The sequence below is a fragment of the Bombus vancouverensis genome, chromosome 10 (assembly GCF_051014615.1).
Source record: "Bombus vancouverensis nearcticus chromosome 10, iyBomVanc1_principal, whole genome shotgun sequence".
Taxonomy (NCBI): domain Eukaryota; kingdom Metazoa; phylum Arthropoda; class Insecta; order Hymenoptera; family Apidae; genus Bombus; species Bombus vancouverensis.
The window spans coordinates 13,894,485-13,913,594 of record NC_134920.1 but is presented as its reverse complement, the minus strand read 5'-3'; the positions used below and the strand labels follow the sequence as shown (position 1 = coordinate 13,913,594).

Sequence of the window (19,110 nt, the reverse complement as noted above, 5' to 3'; positions counted from 1 at the left end):
TCGTGCGAAACGCGCTACTGGAATTTTTCGTACGCGGAAAATTGGTCGGCGAAACGGCGCGTGAGAGAAACAAACGAACGGACAAACGAACAATGAAACATCGGAGTTTAACAATGAGCAGGCGAACGATGCTCGTTCGAATAGCATGGTTTATTTTAAAATACGAGTAGAAAACGCATACATAAGAAGCGGAAGACCGTGGCTAGTCAGTCAGAGATTCGCAGCGAATACCTGCAACCTGTTTTGAAGGGATCTCGGAGAGACACGGCCAAGATAAAACTTGCTCCGCGAGAATATAGAGGGGAGACGCGAAACGCTGCTCGAGACGCGTTTCGGCACAACGAATCTCGTTAAATCGTCAACGAAAATGCGAAAACGTTGCGCGTGACGAAGCAACTCGATCGTTACTCTCGTACAGCGTTCGCGTTTTCGCGACAGTCCCGGTAGCCAGAGTATATCTAGCCGTTCCAACAGCTACGTATCTCGCGATCAGCCTTAAGCTTTCACTTAACTTACAATTTTATAAATACTGCAGCGAAAACCGCTCGTAACGACATACACGCGTTTCGAGGAGATAACACCAAAAAGAAGAGAAAGGAGAAACTAGAGAAAAAGGAGAAAACGAATACGCGGTTCGTTGGATCGTACGAACGTTGATACTGCGTACGCGCGTCGAGTTTCTCGAAAAAGATACAATTCACGTGGCAACAACATCTTCAAGGCACACTTTTATATAATATAGTCGTAGAAATAAAAGCGACGACGACGATGATGTAACGATAACGATAACGATAACAACGACGATAGCTATGGTCATTGTGACGATGGCGATGGCGATAATAACGACGATGGTAACAGCGATGGAGAGCAACTGTCGCAATGTCGCATTTTAAGATTTATTAAGTAAAGAAGAGAGAAAAACGCGAAGTCGGGAGAATGGACGAGACATTTGCTACGACGAATATGGACCGAGCGTCGGACGTAACGATCGTAACGTAACGTCGACGAGAACAGCGGGCAGGCGAAGAAATACGTTTCGTCGGTTTCGAGGGAGGACGAGACGGGGTGGTTTTAGGCCGTTGGATCGTTTCGTAACGAAGACGAGACGAGACAAGCGTTCGGTACGGTCGGGCAATCGCCATTGCACTCGAAATCCTACGTCGATTAAATAAATAGACTAGAACGAGGTCGTATCGAGATGGTGGGAGAAATACGATGTCTTGCGTCTGCAACGCGGAATAAGAGAGTATTTTCTAAAACGAACTGTCGCAATGACTTGGATACGCGTACACCGTAACGCACGTTACCGATTCTTGGGCGAGAAACGTGGACGATAACGCTGGAATCGATGCGTGCAACGAGCAAAAGTAGCGGGACGTTGGGCGAGCGCGTAAAGCGTCGTCGCGCGAATCGGCGAAAACGAGATTAACTGTGGTCGTTGGCGCAACGGCTCGTCGTATCGGCGGACGTGGAAAGCGAATGTTTCCTCTGGGTCGTACGTTCGCCTTTGCTCCTGGAAAATCAAAGGAAACGCGATATTACAACCGTCGATGAACTAAGGAGGAGGAGGAGGAGGAGGAGAGACGAGCGATTACCTCCTCTGTTCCGTGGATCGTTCGTCGCAGGAAGCGGCTGATGCCGGATCGGTATCTTCGTACAGCTCCAGCGTTCTCGCGTTCTCCGTGCAAGTTTTCCGTTTCGCAGCGTTTGCGCGTACATCCGAATTTCCGTTGTAGTAGCCGTTCTCGCACCTAGTCGGATACTCGCTGCACGTCGGCGACCTCCTAGACGGCGAGTAGTCCGCGGTGCTCGGAGATAGCAACTCCTCGTAGTACTGGACGGTTTTCGGTTCGGCAAGTCCGATCGCGTACTTTCTCGGCAGAGAGGAGTAACCGAGGCTGACAGAGTCGTTGGACAAGCTGCAAGCAGAAGGTCTGTACACGGTGGCTAGATCCGGATCCGCGGTAAAGTCGGCACTGTGATATCTCGATCTGGAGGCGTCGAACAGGTCGAAGGTCGGCGACCTGAGATACCTTCTGAGAGGATCGTAGGACGAGGAGAGTACGACCGGGTGCTCGGTCGGCGACTTGAGGTCGGTGACGTAGCCGGTGTCGGAGTAGCGAGCGGCTCGGTCGAGCGATCGATTACGGCGATCTATCGTCGCGATACCATCCTCGCTGTAGAAACCGTACCTTTTGTCCGTGGCGTACCTGTTGCCGCTGCTGCTGCTGCTGCCGCCGCCGCCGCCGCCGCCGCTGCCACCTGTCTTCGAGGTGACCGCGGAAGCGAGTCCGGCATATCCGGTCGCGTATCTACCGCGATCACGGTGCTCGCGGTGTCCGCTGAAGCTGAATTTTCTCGGCAGCGTCGCGCTGCCGGGCAAAGCGACGCCCGGCGGCGGAGCCGTCAACGACGGTCTTCGTCTGTCGTTGAACCGCGAGTAGAAGCTCCGTCTGCGTATTCGATCGATCACCGATTCCGAATTGTCGGAGTTGTCGTTTCTGGCGTACAACGAATGGGACGGAGACGTGGGCGAGTGCAAGTCCGGTCGCGCGTGGCTCAATTCCGCCGAGCTGATCGACCACGAATCGAAGCTCTCGGGATCGTCGATCGGCGAGAGAACGTCGTTGGGATAATCGGCGCCGGTGACGGCGGTAGTCGCGCTCGTTATCGGCCGGTCGTTCTCCGTCGAAACCTGCGAAGGAATCGCGCTCGACTTCCTCTCTTCCGGGGGACCTTGCGCCGCGTTCACCGCCGATTCCGCGTGGCTCTCGATAATCTTGGCGCACTCGGTCACCTCTCTCTTCAGTTCGGCAACGTCTCTCGCGCGCAACGGCTTGTCGACGATTACCTTGTTGCCGGCGATGCTGGCGCGATGCGTCACCTTCGACAGACATTCCATCAGCTTGCCGGGGAGATCTTGGTTCGTCGTCGTCGACGACGGGGAATCGGATTTCGGCGAATCTCTCTTGGGCGTAGCGTTCCTGAACGAGTGTTGAGGTATCTTGGACAGATCGAGCTTCAGATTGTTCCTGTTCGGTCGTTGAGACTCCCGCTGAATTTTCGCCGGTTCGTCGTCGTTGTTGGTTTCCGTCTCGACCGTCTCCTCCTCGGAACGGTCGTTGGCAGCTCTTTCCTCGCCCTTGTCCCCCGATTCCGTCCCAAGTCCGTTTTCTTCCGCGTTGCCGGCCTTCGCGCTAGCGGTCGCCACTTTTGTCTCCACCGAACTCTTGTCGCAGATACCGGCCACCTTTTTCTTCGTTCGAGGTTTCGCGGACTTCTCCTTTCCTTCCGACGTTTTATCCGCGTCGCCGGATTTGTCGATGGATTTGTCGATGGATTTGTCGATGGATTTGTCGCCGGTCCCACCGCCGGAGACCGTCGATTTCTTCACCACCTTCTTCGCCACTCGTACTATTCTCTTCTTCTTTACGCCGTCCGAATCGTTGCTTTCCGACGTTTCGCACGTCTTTTTCGTCGGTTTTCCCGTCTTCTTCTCCGCGTTCTCGGATCTGCTCGGTTCCGTGGACGAGGCGCCGTTCTCCAGCGAACACCGATTCGCTCGTTTGTTACCTCTGTTGCCCGCGATCGCCACGGATCTCTTTTCCGTCGATCTTTTCTCGTCGTCGTTCGGTTTTTCGCGTCTCGTATCCGTCGATCCTTGGTCCGCGTCTCGGTTCCAGTTACCACTACCACCTCTCTCCCCGGCCGATTCTTTCTCGCGTGACGCGCTCCTCTCTTTCGCGGTCGACGGTGTTCCGTCCTGCTTCGGTCCCTCCTTCGACGAGAATCGCCTCGAAGATTCGCACGAGGAGACGCGTTTTTCCGGCTTGTCGGATTTGTTCGTCTCGCCGATCTTCTTCGTGGATTTGGCGTCGGCGTTGGCCACCAGCTTGGTCGGTATCTTGCTACCGACGGTAGGAGCGACGGTGGTCGCATCCTCGACAGACGTAAGATCGGCGAGCACCTTCGGCGGGCTCTTCTTCAGCTTACCGAGGATCGTGGTCTGCGATCGCGCGCCGTTCGCCAGCTGTTTCGGATCCACGGTCTTGAACAAACCGAGCACGGACGAGACTTTGCTCTTCGGGGAGTTTCGCTTCGGGTTTTTCGGCCGCGAGAGATCCTCGACGCTGCTGCTCGCTCTTTCGAGGGTAACGCGTTCGTTCGAGCCCGAGGATAGACGACGGTCGACCGGAGGCGCGGATCGCTCCCGCGACGCTTCGTTGCCGATCGTTCGCTCGTCGCTCGCTGTCGATTTCACCGTCGTCTTCTCTCGGCCGGACGCGCGCTGTTCGTCGTTGCACCGAAGACTCTCGAGCTTCTTCTCCAACGAGTGCAGAAATCCGTTTCGCGAACCCTCGACCGGCTCTGTCGTTTCCGTCGCGGTTTCCCTTTCCCGCGAGCATCGATCCCTTCTCCGACAATTGATCTCGTTCTTCAGCTCCTTCTCGCGTTTCTTCTCCGTCTCGACGCTGCCCTCTCGGCTCGTTGTCGTTGGCACGGTGGTTTTCGACACCGCTGCCGCGTCCCTGTTCTCGCTTTTCCGCTTGATGAACCGAGACTTGCGACGTTCGTTCTCCGCCGCTTTCTGCGCTTCCTTCTCTTTCGCGTAACGACTCTCCTCTCTGGGCGTGTCGAAAAAGTCCGGCCGTAGGAATCGCGATATTCGGCGTTGCTTCGACTTTTGCGGCTTCTCTTTCTCCTTCTCCGCGTCCGTTTCTTTCTCCTTGTCCCTGGTCGGCTCGTTCTCCGATCGGCCAGCGGCGCTCTTGAAAAATTTGCTCAGCAGCGACCTTTCCGGGACGAGGGTTCGCGCCACGAGATTCGCCACGTCCTGCGAATCCGCCAACGATTTTCGCCGGTCGACGGCCGCGCTCGGCTCTCTGGTCAACGAGCCGGATCGCAGCCTCAAGCTGGGGATACAGGTTCGCCGTTTCGAGGTCGCCGTGGCTCCGGTCGTTTCCGCCATCGAGATCAACGATCGTTTCTCGCATTTGTCCGTGTCTCGGTAGCTGGAGGTTAGATTTACGCCGCCGGCAGAGCCCAAGTTCTTCAGTTTCGACTCCCTGATCAAGTTCTCCGCGGCTAACAACCTGTTCTCCAAGTTACTCGACGAGGGATCCGACTTGTACGCCGGCTTGTAGTCGACCGCGTTGTTGGCGCGAGACTCGGTCGGCGAAGCGTCGTCGTCCAACGGGTTGGTGTTGGAGTCGCAGGCCGAGGTCGACGCGTACTCCGAGATCGAGCCGCTTCTATCGCCGGCGAACGCGTCGTCCGACGTCTCTTCTTGAATCTTGTCCGTACGATACGAACGGAAGCTGTCCTTTCGCAGTCTGCCCGTGCTGGCTCGACCACCGCCGGTTTCGTTGTACCATCTGCCGAGATTGCCACGCGCCACCGTGTCCCTGGGGAACGTGGAGAAGAAGGAGGAACGACCGTGCAGATGCCGATGATCCGCGAGATCGTCCTCGTCGTCGAAGAGACCGGCGACGGTCCGACGAGGCGAGGCGAGCGAACCGGTCGCCGATTCCAGTAGGCTGTTGGTTCTCCTGATGGCCCGTCGATCGCTCGCCGACCGGTGCTTGTACTCGGACTGGTCGGAAACGGTGGAGACGGATCGGTCGACCGCCGCCGTCGCCGCCGCCGACGACGACGACGACGACGCCGCCGCCGCCTCGGACGCGTCTCTCTCGGCCGAACGGGCCCGGCCTTCGCGCGAAACGGACGGTGATCTCGTCAACGATCGTCTGGTTTGCTCGATCAACGTTCTGCCCAATCGTCTGGTCAAGCTCGGCGTGAAGCTTTGCTCTAACGATTCCTGCGTCTCTTTTTTCGTTCGCGTTGCTTCCGCTTCTACGTCTTCGCGTGCTACTTTATCTGAAAAACAAACCTCCGGATGACATGTGTTCTCGGGCCAATCGTCCAAAGTTTCGCCGTTGTCTTTATGCGGGTGGCGGACAAAATACTCCGACTTTCTCCATATTTACACTCCTTTATTTCTACATACATGAAATGTTCTTCTTCCGTCTCTTATAAAATTTCTCGAAAAATTAATAAATAAATGTTAACCGATGAAAGAAAGAAAGATAGCGAGAGAGAAACGGCTCTAAGGCCACTGAACCGAACGATGAACGAGTTTGCCCGCGCGCAGCGTATCGTAACGCGATAGAGAGAGAGAGAGAGAGAGAGAGAGAGAGAGGAAGGAGAGGAAAAGAAGAAAAAAAGAAGAGGAAGAAAAAGAAACGAACAACCCGGTTCTTCGATCCGGTTGTTTCGATCCAACGTTACGTGGAAGGTGTCCGGAGAACGATCGTGTCTCTCTGTACCGTGTTGTGTCGTCGCAGGAAACGAAATTTAAACGGAAATAAAGTAGAAGAGCAGAGAGAAGATGGAAAGAAAGGAGGCGAAAGGACCTGGAAAACGATACGAAACGTACGGACGAAACGAACGAATCGAGGGGACGGACTGATACCGAACGCGCCGCTAAACGGGCAAAGGCGTCGATAGTTCGATGTCTGGCACTTTCGGGGTTTGTACAGTGTAATCGGTACCGGTGTAACGATACCATCCCCCTTTCCAAAATGTACATCGACGAGGATGTACGGGCACGTACCACACGCACACGCGCACGTTCACACGTATACACGTGCCATGCACACGCCGATGTGTATATATATCTATATATATATAGATACATAAATACATACATACATACATACATACATACATACATATATGCATACGTACATAGGTACGTACGTGACATACGTCTCCAAGTATATCGACACGAGAAATTGTCAAGAGTAAACTCGTATACTCGCCGAACGACGACATGCGGCATACGAAGCTTTCTATGTGCGTACGGACACTAGGTTGTAGGATTTTAGTGGGTTCGAAGAAATCAGAACGGTATTTGGAGAGCGCGACGGTTGGCTCTGCGAATCCATCGCGAATCCATTGGAAGCTGACCGGTTGGCGCGACCGGCGTTAAACTCGACTCGAACGTTGAAGCGACTCGCGCGGGATTCGCAAGATCAACCATTCGGCGGTCGAGTAACATCGAAATAAATACGTACGTCGTGTCGAGTGACGAAAATGAGAACGCGTGAAATGTGTAAACTCAAGTCGAGGGTAATGCAGAGTGTACGGTATTAAATACGATACGATAGCGTTATCAAAGCATGCTGAGAACAATGTAAAAGTAATAAAACGTTGTTATTTAAACTCTTAAAAACACAACAAATATCAGCCATCTCAAACAGGGGTTAGCTCCTTTCGCCTCGCGGTGTACAATTTTTCCAAGTATCTTTCCTCTTAGTAGCGTAAGTTTTCCACGGTACACAGCGGATACGTGGTCTCGGGGATCGATCGATCCATCGCGCCGGTGTTCGCGCATCGTGACAGCGAGACGATGGCGCGTTTCTTGAAAAAGCGCGATCACCCGGTCGACGGATCGAATCGTCCGTCTGGCGATCTGGCGGAAATCCGCACAAGATCGCTTGCGCGTCTTCTCGTTCGGCAGCGTGCGTGCTCGATCGACGCGAGATCTTGCTTCTCCGCGGGTCGGCTTTCGTTTGTCAGGCGGCGCGCGAGACGAACGCGACCGCGGTCGAGCTACGACGAGTGGAGCGCGCCACGGTGACCGGCGTGATATCGCAACTTTGATGTTCGGTAGGTGTGCAGAGTTTGGCCGAGTGTCGCGCGAACATCGGAACGTCGGCCGCACGTCGGCCGCACGTCGCTCGAACGATCGCGAACATCCGCGCGATCGATCGTGCGGCAACAGAGCGACGAGGTGACGTTCGTCGGATAAAAGTGTGCTGGCATAGTACCTAACTTGCTTTGCCTACTGGGGATTAGCATCCGCCCGCCTACGTAGAGTCACTCGCACGGTCGCTGCAACAACCGTGAGAAAAAAACCGTCAATTACACCTATTTAGACAAAACGATTCTACCGTGATTTTCCAGTGTATATTTTCGATAATCGGTCGCACCATCGGCACGGTTCGTTCGTTGCCCGATCGACGAAAGAACGATGCCACCTTTCCACCATCTTTGCCGTTTAATCGCGCGAGAATTACGCCGGTCGCGCGGAAAATGCACAATTAGGCGTTAAGCCGTTAGATCGGGTTTCCGTCTTGCGAAACTCGTCGCTTCGTCGAACCGCGCGATCCAACCACCGCCCGTATAAACGAGAAAGAGTTTCAGCTTCCGGCCGACGTCGCTTCGCGCGGAACGAACTCTCGTTGGCGATGGTTTGGAAAGATCGGTTGCTCGAGCGATCTCGTCGATTCTGGCATCCTCGCCGTTTTCGTTTTACGGCCAACTTTGCTTTTCTTCGATTTTCTTTTTCGATTCAACGACCGTGACGTTACGGAACGTATGCGACTACGAACGTGGTACGTGGAAGAAGAAAGCGAAAGAACGTGCGGCCGATTCGCGCGTTACGGATCGCGAGCTTTCGTCGATCGAGAACGAAGCAATCGTGGTGGACGGTGCGCGTATACCGAAAATATCAACTCTGGAATATCTGCTCCGATCGCTGATTGAAGAGTCGACGATAGACTGAAGATGCGAAGTAGATGCGTAAATTTTCATCAAAGATGGATTTTATCTTGGAGAGTAATAGAACTGAATTTCCTCGTGTATTCGTGTATATATGGATAACGTGTGCAATCATGCTTTATAAAAAGTAAACTTTAGCGTGACACTGAATAAATTAAAGAAGAAGAGTGAATTGCGGCTGCTCGTGTTAATGGGATAGTACGTAAATCAACAACATTGCAACTCGCTACTACTGCGTGTGTATTACGGGCTTCTATATGTTAGGCAAAGTACGGCGAGTCACGTCTGTGAGTAATTTTAATGCTCAAACTCGTTCGAACGCGAGCGCAAATTAATCGTTCGATGGTTGATCGCGTAGCGCGTACCTATCGCGCGGAAAAAATGAAGAAAAAGAGTGTGAGAAGAAGAAGAAGAAGAAGAAGAAGAGGAGGACAGAAAAACGGAACAACAGGCAGGTACCGTTCGCAAAGAACACGGTGCAGACATGCGCTTAGAAAACTGTATCTCGTTCGCGCGCTTGTACTTTGCGCAACGAAGAAGCCGGCGTGAGCCGCCACCGAAAAAAAGCCGGTGCTCTCTCGTGCAAAATTCAAAAGGAGACGCCCGAGTACCGGTTACGTTTCGGCTCGATTTCGCTATACGCGTCGCAAATCACTGAAACGTTTACCCACCTGTGCCAAACACGAACCATGTATCTTTATATATTTCTAAACGAGGTTAGTATCAAATGTTGCAAAAAACATGGTCAGGCAAGAACAACGGAAAAGAGATACTCGGCGGAGCAAGAGAGACGAAAAGAGAAAAGAAAATGAAAAAGAAACGGCAAGGGGAGGAGAGATGGACGATCGACGGAGAAAGTGGCTTGTAGAGAGAAAGAGGATCGGCGAAGGGGATGGGAGCAGGGGGAGGGCGGGGGTGATCGGCAAAAATAAAGAAAAAGATACGCTCTGTCTATCAACGACTCGACAACAGCTATAGGTGGTACCAGAAAATGCATACCGAGTAAACGCATTCGGCATTTTCTCGTACGGCTTGTGATTTCAACCAGTGACAAAATATATCCTCGTTAAATATATCTTATTAGACAGGATCGCGGAACTAGGCGGAAGCTCGTTTCTCGCGAACCGACGATTCGCGTTGCAACGTTGCTTCCTCGTTTCCATCGGACGCAAAGTTACGAGAAAATTTTGACACTGGGTCGAATCTCGAGCCGCGTGAACCGTTTGCGATCCGGCGATCCATTCGACGATCCGTTCGACGATCGTTGCTTCCGTCGAAACTCGACGACGAGCAGCAAGCGGAACGTGGAACGCAGACGGTTCACCCTCGTTGGATACGAACGATTCATTTCGCAGCACGATACGATTGTTTTTCTACGGTAAAGTTCGTAGAACGATCGTAGAATAATCGCTGCAGGTTCTCTTACCTCTTGGTAAAGTGTTACTGCCGACGTCGAATACCGTTTCCCTCGAAGGATTACCGTGCGATCCTGGACTGCTCGGAGTTCCTGGGTTCGACGTGTTCGCGCAATCTTTCCTCGAGAGTATGTCACCCTCTCGACCGAGCGAATGCCTGAACTGCGACTCCGACAACCGCCTAGGTGCCAAACAGACAAAACGTTTGCGTGATTTCCTATGGATTGCGAACGTTTGCTTTCACGCCCGTTCCATTGGTCGTTGGTCGAAGCTATTCTTCCGATCTCGTCGACGTAACGAAACGCGATCATTCGTTGGCTGGCTGTTGGAAACCGTCGAGATCCAACGAAACCGAAAAGTCGGCGTTTCGAAAGTGCGGCTCCAACGGCCGATCTTTCGTACCGACGACGAGTGCGGTATATATAAACGGTACAGCGTATAAGAAGCGTGAGAGGCAAAAGTCGTTCGGAGTAACGTTGCGCGCGCGTTTCGAACGGCGAGGAGAACGGCCGTTGCTATTACAGCGAGCCGATACGTTCAAGATAGAATACTCGTGATATATTTTGCGCTACCTTCTAAGATAATCGGCATAGACTACATTGTTCTAAAGTTGTTGTAACAATTGGACTCACGTAGTCACGGTCCTCGTTTCGACATACGTCTGGTAGCTTGCACAAACAAGCGTCAAACCGGTCAAAGCGTTGTCATTAGGTATCCTCGATTCGTTTCAGCAATCTCGCGCGAGAAAGAGAGAAAGACAGATGGTAAGGAATGGCTAAACGGCATCGATGAATTACCTCGACAGTGGTTTGTTTAGACCCCACAACGCTTGCGAGGAATTGGATCCTAATCTTCCGAACAGGCGGGAACTTGGGAAGCCGGTGGTACGATTGTCGTCCACGTTCAATCTCTGTGTCAAGCTTCGCACTCTGGACAGCAGAGTGGAGAATAGATTCTCGGCGGTTAACAGTTCGAATCCATCGTCGTCGTCGTCCTCGCCGGAGGACAAGCTGTCCACGTGTTCCGGTGGCTGTCTCGATGGCCGGGAGCTTCTCAATCGATGCATGTGTCGTTGCAACAGATCCTCGCTGTCCCTGCGAGCGTCGAGAACGCGATATATCGTCGAGAGTCCTCGCTATCGATCGGACACGCTCGAACGCGCGTCGAAAGCAGCACGAGTCAAAGCGAAGAGAAAGCCCTACCTGTGCAACGAAGAGAACGGCGATTCATCCTCGCTGGCATCCGACAACAGGGAGCTCATCCTTCTGGGTCTACCGAATCTGGAGCGGGGCACGTTGGCGCTAGACGGTGTGCCACCGGTTTTGCTCTCGGGCTCCACGCTACCGGATCTGGGGGTCACGTATCCACCGCCTTCCACGGCGATGGGAATGATATATTCTCGGGGGCTCTTTCGGATCGGCTCGGGACCGACGGTAGATCCGAGAGCGCTGTCGGTATCCGAGTCTGCGGTCGACTGACGAGACAACGAGCCCGACCGCTGCGAAACCGATCTTTGAGGCATCGGTGGCGGCTTGGAAGGTGGAGGCGTGGTCGACGAATGTCGCGACTGCCGATGATCCGCTTCCATCTGTCATTGGAAAAAATCGTGTATCGAACGGATCAAAAACCGACGAATTAGACGTCGCTCGAGTTGCGGCGTTCGATACCTGAATCGGAATTATCCTCTCCTTCGGCGCACCGCTCCTCGGTCTGCTTTCCGGTTCCAAGCTGGAGCTTCGATTGGTCTGCGGTACCGCGGCTGCAACGGGAAACGCCACTTCCGACCGTTGCGTTCGCAGCTTCTGTGGCTGAAACGCGTCGATCTTGGCCTCGAGTTCGGATTTGAACGCGAACGGAGCTTGGGCCTTGTAAGGTTTCGCGCTCGTCACGGAGATCTCGGCTTTGCTCGTCTTTCGTGGTCTGGGTAGAGTCGCGCTCTTCAGAGTGATTTCCATTTTGCTGGACATTTTCGGTTCTTCCGGTTCGTCGTCGTCGTTGTCGCCGTCGTCGTCGTTATCGTTGTCGAACGCTTCTGTCGAGATCTGAAACAATTCGGACAAATAAAAGCGCGTGCACGGTTAGAACGTTTTCGTTCGCCGATCTACCGCCGATCTTACCACCGTCGGTCTTACCGTCGCTCGTCCGTCCCCGTCCGCTGTTTTCTCATCGAACGAGAAGTTGGTCTCGGTGGGTGTCGTGGTCAAGGATTGCGCGGTCGAACGCGAATCGTTCGTACTAACCGATATCTTCGACGCAAGTTTCTTCGGTTCTTGGCTGGAGGGCGAAACTGGCGGAGATCCGTTTATCCTCCTTTGCATGGGTGGTTTTCCAATCGCACCACTTATTATGTCGATAGCCCGTTTTTTCGCCTCTTCCTTCTTCTTCTCGTCTTCTTCGTTTTCCTCTGGCTGCTCCTGCTCCTCCCGTTCCTCGCGTTCCACTCGCGTCGGCTTCGACTTGTCGTTCGAATTTTCGTTCTTCTTCGTATCCGTCGTAGGAACGTCGATGATCATTTTGGACGCCACGCACTTCGTAGGCGGAGGCACGCCGATGGAAGAGAGACTGGCCTTTCTCTCGAACACGCGTTTCGCCCCTCCGACGTTCACGCCCGGTATAAAGATCTTTTTAGGTTTCTCGTTTTCCACGGTCGACGCCATCTGATTGAACTTCTCCGCGGTCTCGAATATCTTGGAGCGTCTCCTTTCGAACGTCTTCGCGGCAGCGTCTCGCGGTTCGTTGGAAAGTTCCGAATCGAGAGAGAGCGCCTTTTCTTTCAGCTTCTTAAACTCTCGTTGAGTCGCCTCGAGGTTAATCGATTCCTCTTGACCGGCGGTCGACGACGTTCTCTCGAACCTCTCGTTTCCGGACAAAGTCTTCTCGTTCGATGGTTCGAAGGCGGGTGTCGCGGAACACGCGATCGTTTGATCGAGCGCCATCTCCGAACGTTTCGTCATCGACGACGATTCGTCACGGTGTCCGTCGTCTAACGATTGCGCTTGGCGTTCGTCCGGCGAGCGCTCCTCGTCGTGATTAGCGACGGCGCGGTCTTCCGACGAGATTCGCCGGGATTCGTCTACCGCGAGCGGTCGCTGTTCCGGCTCGTGAATCATCGGCGTTTTGCTTCTCTCCTTGCTCGGTGACCTCTCGCTACATTCTTTGATTAATTCCAGACAAGCTGCCGTAGATTCGATCTTGTTCAAGTCGACGGTCTTGCTGATAGGAACGGTTACCATTGGATCCACCTCCATAGCTTCCTCCGTGATCGAGTTTGGAATAGGCGCCGAGTGATGCCTGAAAGAGGGAAAGAGAGAGAGTTAAATGGGAAGGACGTTGACGCGACGTAGAGGCTTCGCGGCGATTACCTGGACGCGGATTTGTACGTTCTAGCCTCGGGTTCGTCCCGCTTCTCTTTCCTTCGAGATCGTTCCTTCCTCTTGGCATCGGCGGCAGCCGTTTCGTCCATCGACGGCGTTGTCTCCAATTTCCTTTTGGCGTCGCCACCGATCGGAGCAGTCCTCTGCTCCTCCTCGATTAGTTCTCTTCTTATCCGTCTATCGGAACCGCTCTGATCCAGTTCCATCAAGCTGCCGACCGAATGGCATCTGGTAGGTATCAGAGTTTCGGAAGACACGTTGTTCGGAACGTCCGCCGCGGCTGGCTGCTGGTCCCCAACGACCAGTTTCTCCGCGCTCGCGGACTGTGGCACCAGAGAGAGCAGCAGATCCAACCGAACGGGAGTTTGAGCCGCCAAGTCCTCCGCAATGTCCAAGCAATTCTGCTCGTAACCTTCGTTCACCCACCAATGGGTGCAAATCCTTTCGATGTCGGCTCTTCTGGCGGGACAGACGGTCAGCATGTCTTTGATAAGAGGGGAGGCGGCTGGAAGAAACACGGGATTAGTGAAAACGCGTTGACGCTACTCGAGGACCGGGGAAACAACGAGCTACGAGGCAACGCTTACGCGACGGTTTCTTAGGTTCGAAGTAGTCGGACTGCGAGATCTGTTTGACTAGTCGTTTGAAGTTGGACCCGTCGAAGGGCATGGCACCGTACACCAGAGTGTAGAGAAGAACGCCCAAGCTCCAGCAGTCGACTTCGGGGCCGTGATACGGCGTACCCTTGACGATTTCGGGACTGGCGTAGAGCGGACTGCCGCAGAACGTGTTCAACAGTCGTTGCTCGTCGAACACGTTCGACAGGCCAAAATCCGCGATTTTCGCGTTTCCAACCTGATCTAGCAATATGTTCTCCAGCTTCAAGTCCCGGTGACAGATTTTGTGCTTGTGACAGTAAAAAACCGCGGTGGCTATCTGTCGAAATATTCGTCGAGCCTCGTGTTCCGTCAGCACCTTGCGCTCGCTCAAGTAGTCGTAGAGTTCGCCACCGGCCGCGTACTCCATTACCAGCACCATCTTCTCCCTGTTCTCGAACACTGGAAAAACGCGATCCACGTCAGAGTTCCGATCTCTGGAAGAAACGAGACCGAACCGGACGAGACAGACGAGCCCGTACCTTCGTATATGTGAATAATGTTGGGATGTTGAACGCTCGACATTATCTGAATCTCCCTTCGTATCCTGATCAAGTCGGCTTCCGTTTCTATCTTGCATTTTTTGATAGTCTTTATCGCCACTTCTTGCCCGGTTTCCTTGTTGATTCCCAATTGAACTTTACCATAAGTACCTTGACCGAGCTTCTTGATGATGTCGAACCTGTGAGCAAGAGAAACGGAATACGGATTGATTCGCGTGCTCGTGATGTCCGCCACGCGACTACATACTACTATCTTATGGTCTCGCGTTATGTACGTTGCAGCAAGTATTTAGCGAACGCGCGAATCTTACTGCCCCCTCCCCCAATCGTCTAGAATCCCGGTCCTCTCCGCTTCATACCTCTGCTTCAATTTCCGTTTGTGATTGTGAAGTCGCACCCCGCCCGTGCTCTCCATTCCTCCCATTATGTTGTGTATACTCGCCTCGCCCACCACCATTTTTTCTTATTCTTATCTGAAAACAAAGCGAGTACCGGTGTAATATCGAGTACAACAGGCTTTTAAGGTTTAAAGAGGAGGAGGTGGTGGTGGCGAAGGTGGTGGTTCATTTCATCAACCGTTTCCGTCGATGCTCGTTTGGTAAGAAAATTCTAGGATATCGAGTGTCCGCGTGGAAAAAACGGTTGGAACGGTGTTGTATTCGCGGTGCGAGACGCACACGATGGATCGGCAACGAGGTCGTGTTCAACCGGACTAGAAAGAGATGGGCAGGGTGGGGGGAGAGAGATAGGATTTTTTTCGAAAGATGACTCGTTGTTAGGGTCGACCTCCAAGCTGGAGGTTCGAAGCGGAGGCTGAATGCCCGCGGTCTCGCGATCGAGGATAACGGCAAAGAGGCAGAGTACGATTATCGGATTTACGGTGAAACCGAGAAGGAAGGACAGACGGACAAAATGCGGTGAGTTTATTTTCGGTTGCGAGACGCCGGCGTGCGTCTCTCCCGCCGATCAACGGCTCTAGCGACGACGCTTACCCCCCCGACGACGCACGCTCGTTTCCTGTCTGCGCTGTGCGCGCTGCCAACCGTATTCCATCGAATCCAGTCGAATCGAATCGACATACGATTTCATCGAACCGAAATCTCGTTGTTTCTTCCGACAGCGCAAGTTCGTTTCTTTTCCTCCCTCCGTTGTCTCCGACGGAGATCTACACGGTCGGAGAAAGACAGCGAAAGCGAAAGCGACGCGCAGGTATCTCCGCATCGTCCACGACAGATTACGGATAGCAAGTAGAATGTTTCGCGATTCGAGGACGAAGGAAGGAGAACGACGATCGCGAACGAAACGAAAGCGAAAAGCTTGGCTGGACCGCGCCTGCGATCCACACTCTTGGCCTCCGTTTCCGAGCGAGTTACGCTTCGCTTCGCTTTGCCTGGCTACCTCGGTGAGTAACCTCGATCCGTGTACCTCCGTGTCTTTCCTTGCCCGAAAAGCGTACGAATATTTCTCGAGGCCCACCTTGACTTCCTCGCGGCGAGCTCGTTTGGCTGATCGTCACGCAGAAGCCACGCCAACACGCGTGCCAAACGAGAAGCAGCGTAGCTTTTCACGGAAACGACCCGACCGCTCTTTCGCTTTCCGTCTCTTTTCACCGTCGGATCGTCGAGCCCGACTCCGCAATTCGCACTCCGTCGGCAATCGCATTATCCGCGTCAATTGCGAACGACGGAAATCAAATTTTGCGAATCGGTGAATTTCTTCGGCAACCGATACACTGACTAAAGGACCGTGTGCCAAAGGATTATACGGACGTAAATAACGAAAGAAGTAAAACAAAGGACGCGAGGATCGAATCGTCGAAGAATCGTGGCGGGTCGGAACGGAACACGTGCCCGTAGAAAATCGCAGGCGAGCTCGCGCGCTCACGCGTAGTCTTTCTCGTTCTCGATATTCGATCGTGGTGCGTTTCGATATTTTTAGCGGGCACGTAGACCCGCCGCGTGGGCAGACCAGCTTCAGGGCTGATGTCCTAATGACTTCCATTTCCCCTTTTTCTCTCTTTCTGCGCTTCCTGGCCGAATCGCTGGTCGATCGGCGACGTTTTTCGATCGAACGAGAGCAGAGTTCGCGAAACGGAGTTCGCGACGACGGAAAACACGGCCGGAGATCGCGATCGATTCGACGATCGGATCGCGCGACACGAACGAGCGTTCGCCGCTGTGCGATTTCGATGCAGCGCTAGTAGGAACGATGTAGCCAGGTCATGATAATTTTTACCTCTTATTTATAGACCGAGTCTAAAATATCTTCTGTCAACGCGCGAAGTCTGAAAGAACGCGAGATAAATTCGACCGAGCAATTAGAAATAAACGCGCGCGGCCGATCGCACAGCCGATTCGCGCGGCTTCGCGCTGTCGTATCTTCCAAATCCGACTCGCTCTCTTCTCCTTTTTTCCTTCTTTCGTCGCTCTCCTTCTCTCCTCCTTGCCAAGCGGTCTACTTCTCGCTTTTCGGCGAAATTTTTCAAGTCGGCAAACCTGCTAAAGCGGAACTATTCGCGCGAACCAGAGGGTCGACGCGCGAAGGCGCCGTTTGGCAACGATCGGTCGAAAAATTTGCCAACTTTGATTTTCTTGCCGCGACCTCGAAACGTCGACGATAAACCGTACGAGCACGCGCGCCTCCTTCTAGTTCCTTGTTACGTCTCTCTTCCGATCCTATCGCCTCTTTCATCTATTTCAAATCGGTGCTACGGATTACGAATCTTCGTGCACCGCTGCGCCTCTTCCATCTCGTTCTCGTCTCTTCGGGCTACTCGTCGCCTCTCTCCCCGCTCCTCTCAGCTCTTTTTCCCCAAACTTTCGAAATTTCGAACGCGATCCGCCACAGTTTCGAATCCGTTGCAAACGCGTTAGCCGTTATACGCTCGTTTTCCCGATATCGTTTCACCGTTAACAGCCGTTCGCGCTCGCTTTCAGTTCGTCGACACTCGCAACGAACGACCATAGAGAAAGCAGCGCGAAAGTGCTTCTCGAAACTGTTCGATATACGTAGAATGTTTATCGGGCCAGAGGATGTCGTTCGAACGTGACGTCATCCGGTGGCTTGTATGGCATCTTGTGATTCACGTATTATTATTAAAACCCTTATTATTCCATCGCGCGACTCGCATTGCATATATGAATGAATCTCTGTACGTTGGTCGTGGGTGATTGTACGCGTGGATCGCAATTTCTCGCGACAAAAGTTTGAGTCACCAAGAATTAATAGACTACTCGGTGAATTTCATTCGCGACCATCTGGATCTATGCTATTTCTGCCCCCGTAAATCTTTCGTGGTATTACGTTAAAGCCGTATTAACGAGGAAAAGAAAATTAACAAAAGAAGAAAGAAAGAAAGAAAGAAAGAAAGAAAAAGAGGGCAGAGCCGATGTAGGGAAACGACAAAGCGTCGATAGACAGCGTTCGAAGGAACGTCGAATAAAACGTCGCGAGAAGACAGAGTTACTGTATGTTCTCCGACAAATTGCTAAGGTCAGGATCGAAATCGAATTCCGCGAGTCCGAGTGTATACGGTGAAACTCGATGTAAATATTGTCGGTAAGAACGGGACAGTAATAGGCGATAAAATGGGTAAATTCATTTCCCGATGCGGGTAATAAGACGTATCGATTGACGCGAGAATCGTTCTATCAATTGGGTTAAATAAAATGTATGTCACTGTGTGCGTACATGTATTTGTGCATCGTATGCAACTAAAGCGCGTAGCGCGGTATGTAGGTTCCTGCCGATAAAAATAGCATTCTGATATTTCGAAGAGTTCTTTAGGAACATCCGTTAATTATTTCGATCGTTATCGTTCGCTATATAAACGTAAAAGGAAACACCGAGTGGACGTCATTCCGAGATAATACAGTAATGAAAACGAGAGTGACGTCGACGTCGTGTACGACGATCACGACCACAACCGCGACCACGACCACGATCACGATCACGGCGACGACCACGACGACGACCACGATGACGACCACCACGACGACCTCGATGACGACCACGACGACGACCACGACGACCACGTAGAGGAGGACAACGACGATGACAACGGGCTTTCCTTCTTCGTTATTGAGTAATCGAAAACGCCCACGATAGAAAATCGACGCTTGTTCGTAACGTTTCTTTATTCAGGATTAATCGGGATAGACGTTCCTTCTTCACACTCATATTCGTCGATGGAACGAACGAACGCTCTGAATGAGAATCGACACTCGGGTAGAGTCTAAAAATAGCGAGAATTTGTACCTTACAGTGAACTCTGGAGCCAAATTATCCTCTTTTGCGGCTGCTTTACGCTCCCGGGGAACTATACGAAAGTTACACTATTTACACTGTTATTATCGTCTTTGCGGTGACTCCGATCACTAAGTCTCTACGACTTTTGAATTTTTCTGAGAGATCGTACACGTTCCTCGTTTCCATTTCATTTTACCAGACATTTTTCGCGTGACGATATCGCACACAGTTCATGCGCTGCCACCATCTTTATTTACTAATTTTGGACTTGAACACTGAGAACAGGGAATGGATAGATTATAGTGATACCAGCGCCATCCTTCGACGTCATTTTCTACATTGCGAGTGT

The 19,110-nt window shown here is 52.6% G+C and overlaps 1 protein-coding gene across 5 annotated transcripts; it reads right to left on the bottom strand.

The window, feature by feature from the left end:
* Positions 1-131: 131 nt before the first annotated feature.
* Positions 132-19,021, bottom strand: Nuak1 (Nuak family kinase 1). Of its 5 annotated transcripts, none has more exons than XM_033346025.2 (12): positions 18,771-19,021; positions 14,873-14,986; positions 14,493-14,692; positions 13,942-14,412; positions 13,343-13,859; positions 12,098-13,271; positions 11,648-12,022; positions 11,183-11,568; positions 10,778-11,074; positions 9,992-10,161; positions 1,596-5,877; positions 132-1,513 (listed from the first exon to the last, which is right to left on the bottom strand). In XM_033346025.2, exons 2-12 carry the CDS (start codon positions 14,968-14,970, stop codon positions 1,426-1,428), a joined length of 8,058 nt encoding a protein of 2,685 aa, XP_033201916.2. In that variant the 5' UTR covers positions 14,971-14,986; positions 18,771-19,021; the 3' UTR covers positions 132-1,425. The 5 variants fall into 5 exon arrangements, with proteins under 5 accessions (XP_033201916.2, XP_076478323.1, XP_076478322.1 ...); XM_076622208.1 differs by having other exon boundaries at positions 12,221-13,271; XM_076622207.1 differs by having other exon boundaries at positions 18,776-19,021.
* Positions 19,022-19,110: the final 89 nt, after the last annotated feature.

What these genes read in the sequence shown, in the direction of transcription:
- Nuak1 (XM_033346025.2), bottom strand. Translation starts at nt 14,970, where the DNA reads ATGGTGGTGGGCGAGGCGAGTATACACAACATAATGGGAGGAATGGAG. An exon ending in CGACGGTAAGACCGACGGTG is followed by an intron (nt 12,023 to 12,097) that starts GTAAGATCGGCG and finishes GAATTGTTTCAG; the next exon opens with ATCTCGACAGAAGCGTTCGA. An exon ending in AGAGGATAATTCCGATTCAG is followed by an intron (nt 11,569 to 11,647) that starts GTATCGAACGCC and finishes TTCCAATGACAG; the next exon opens with ATGGAAGCGGATCATCGGCA.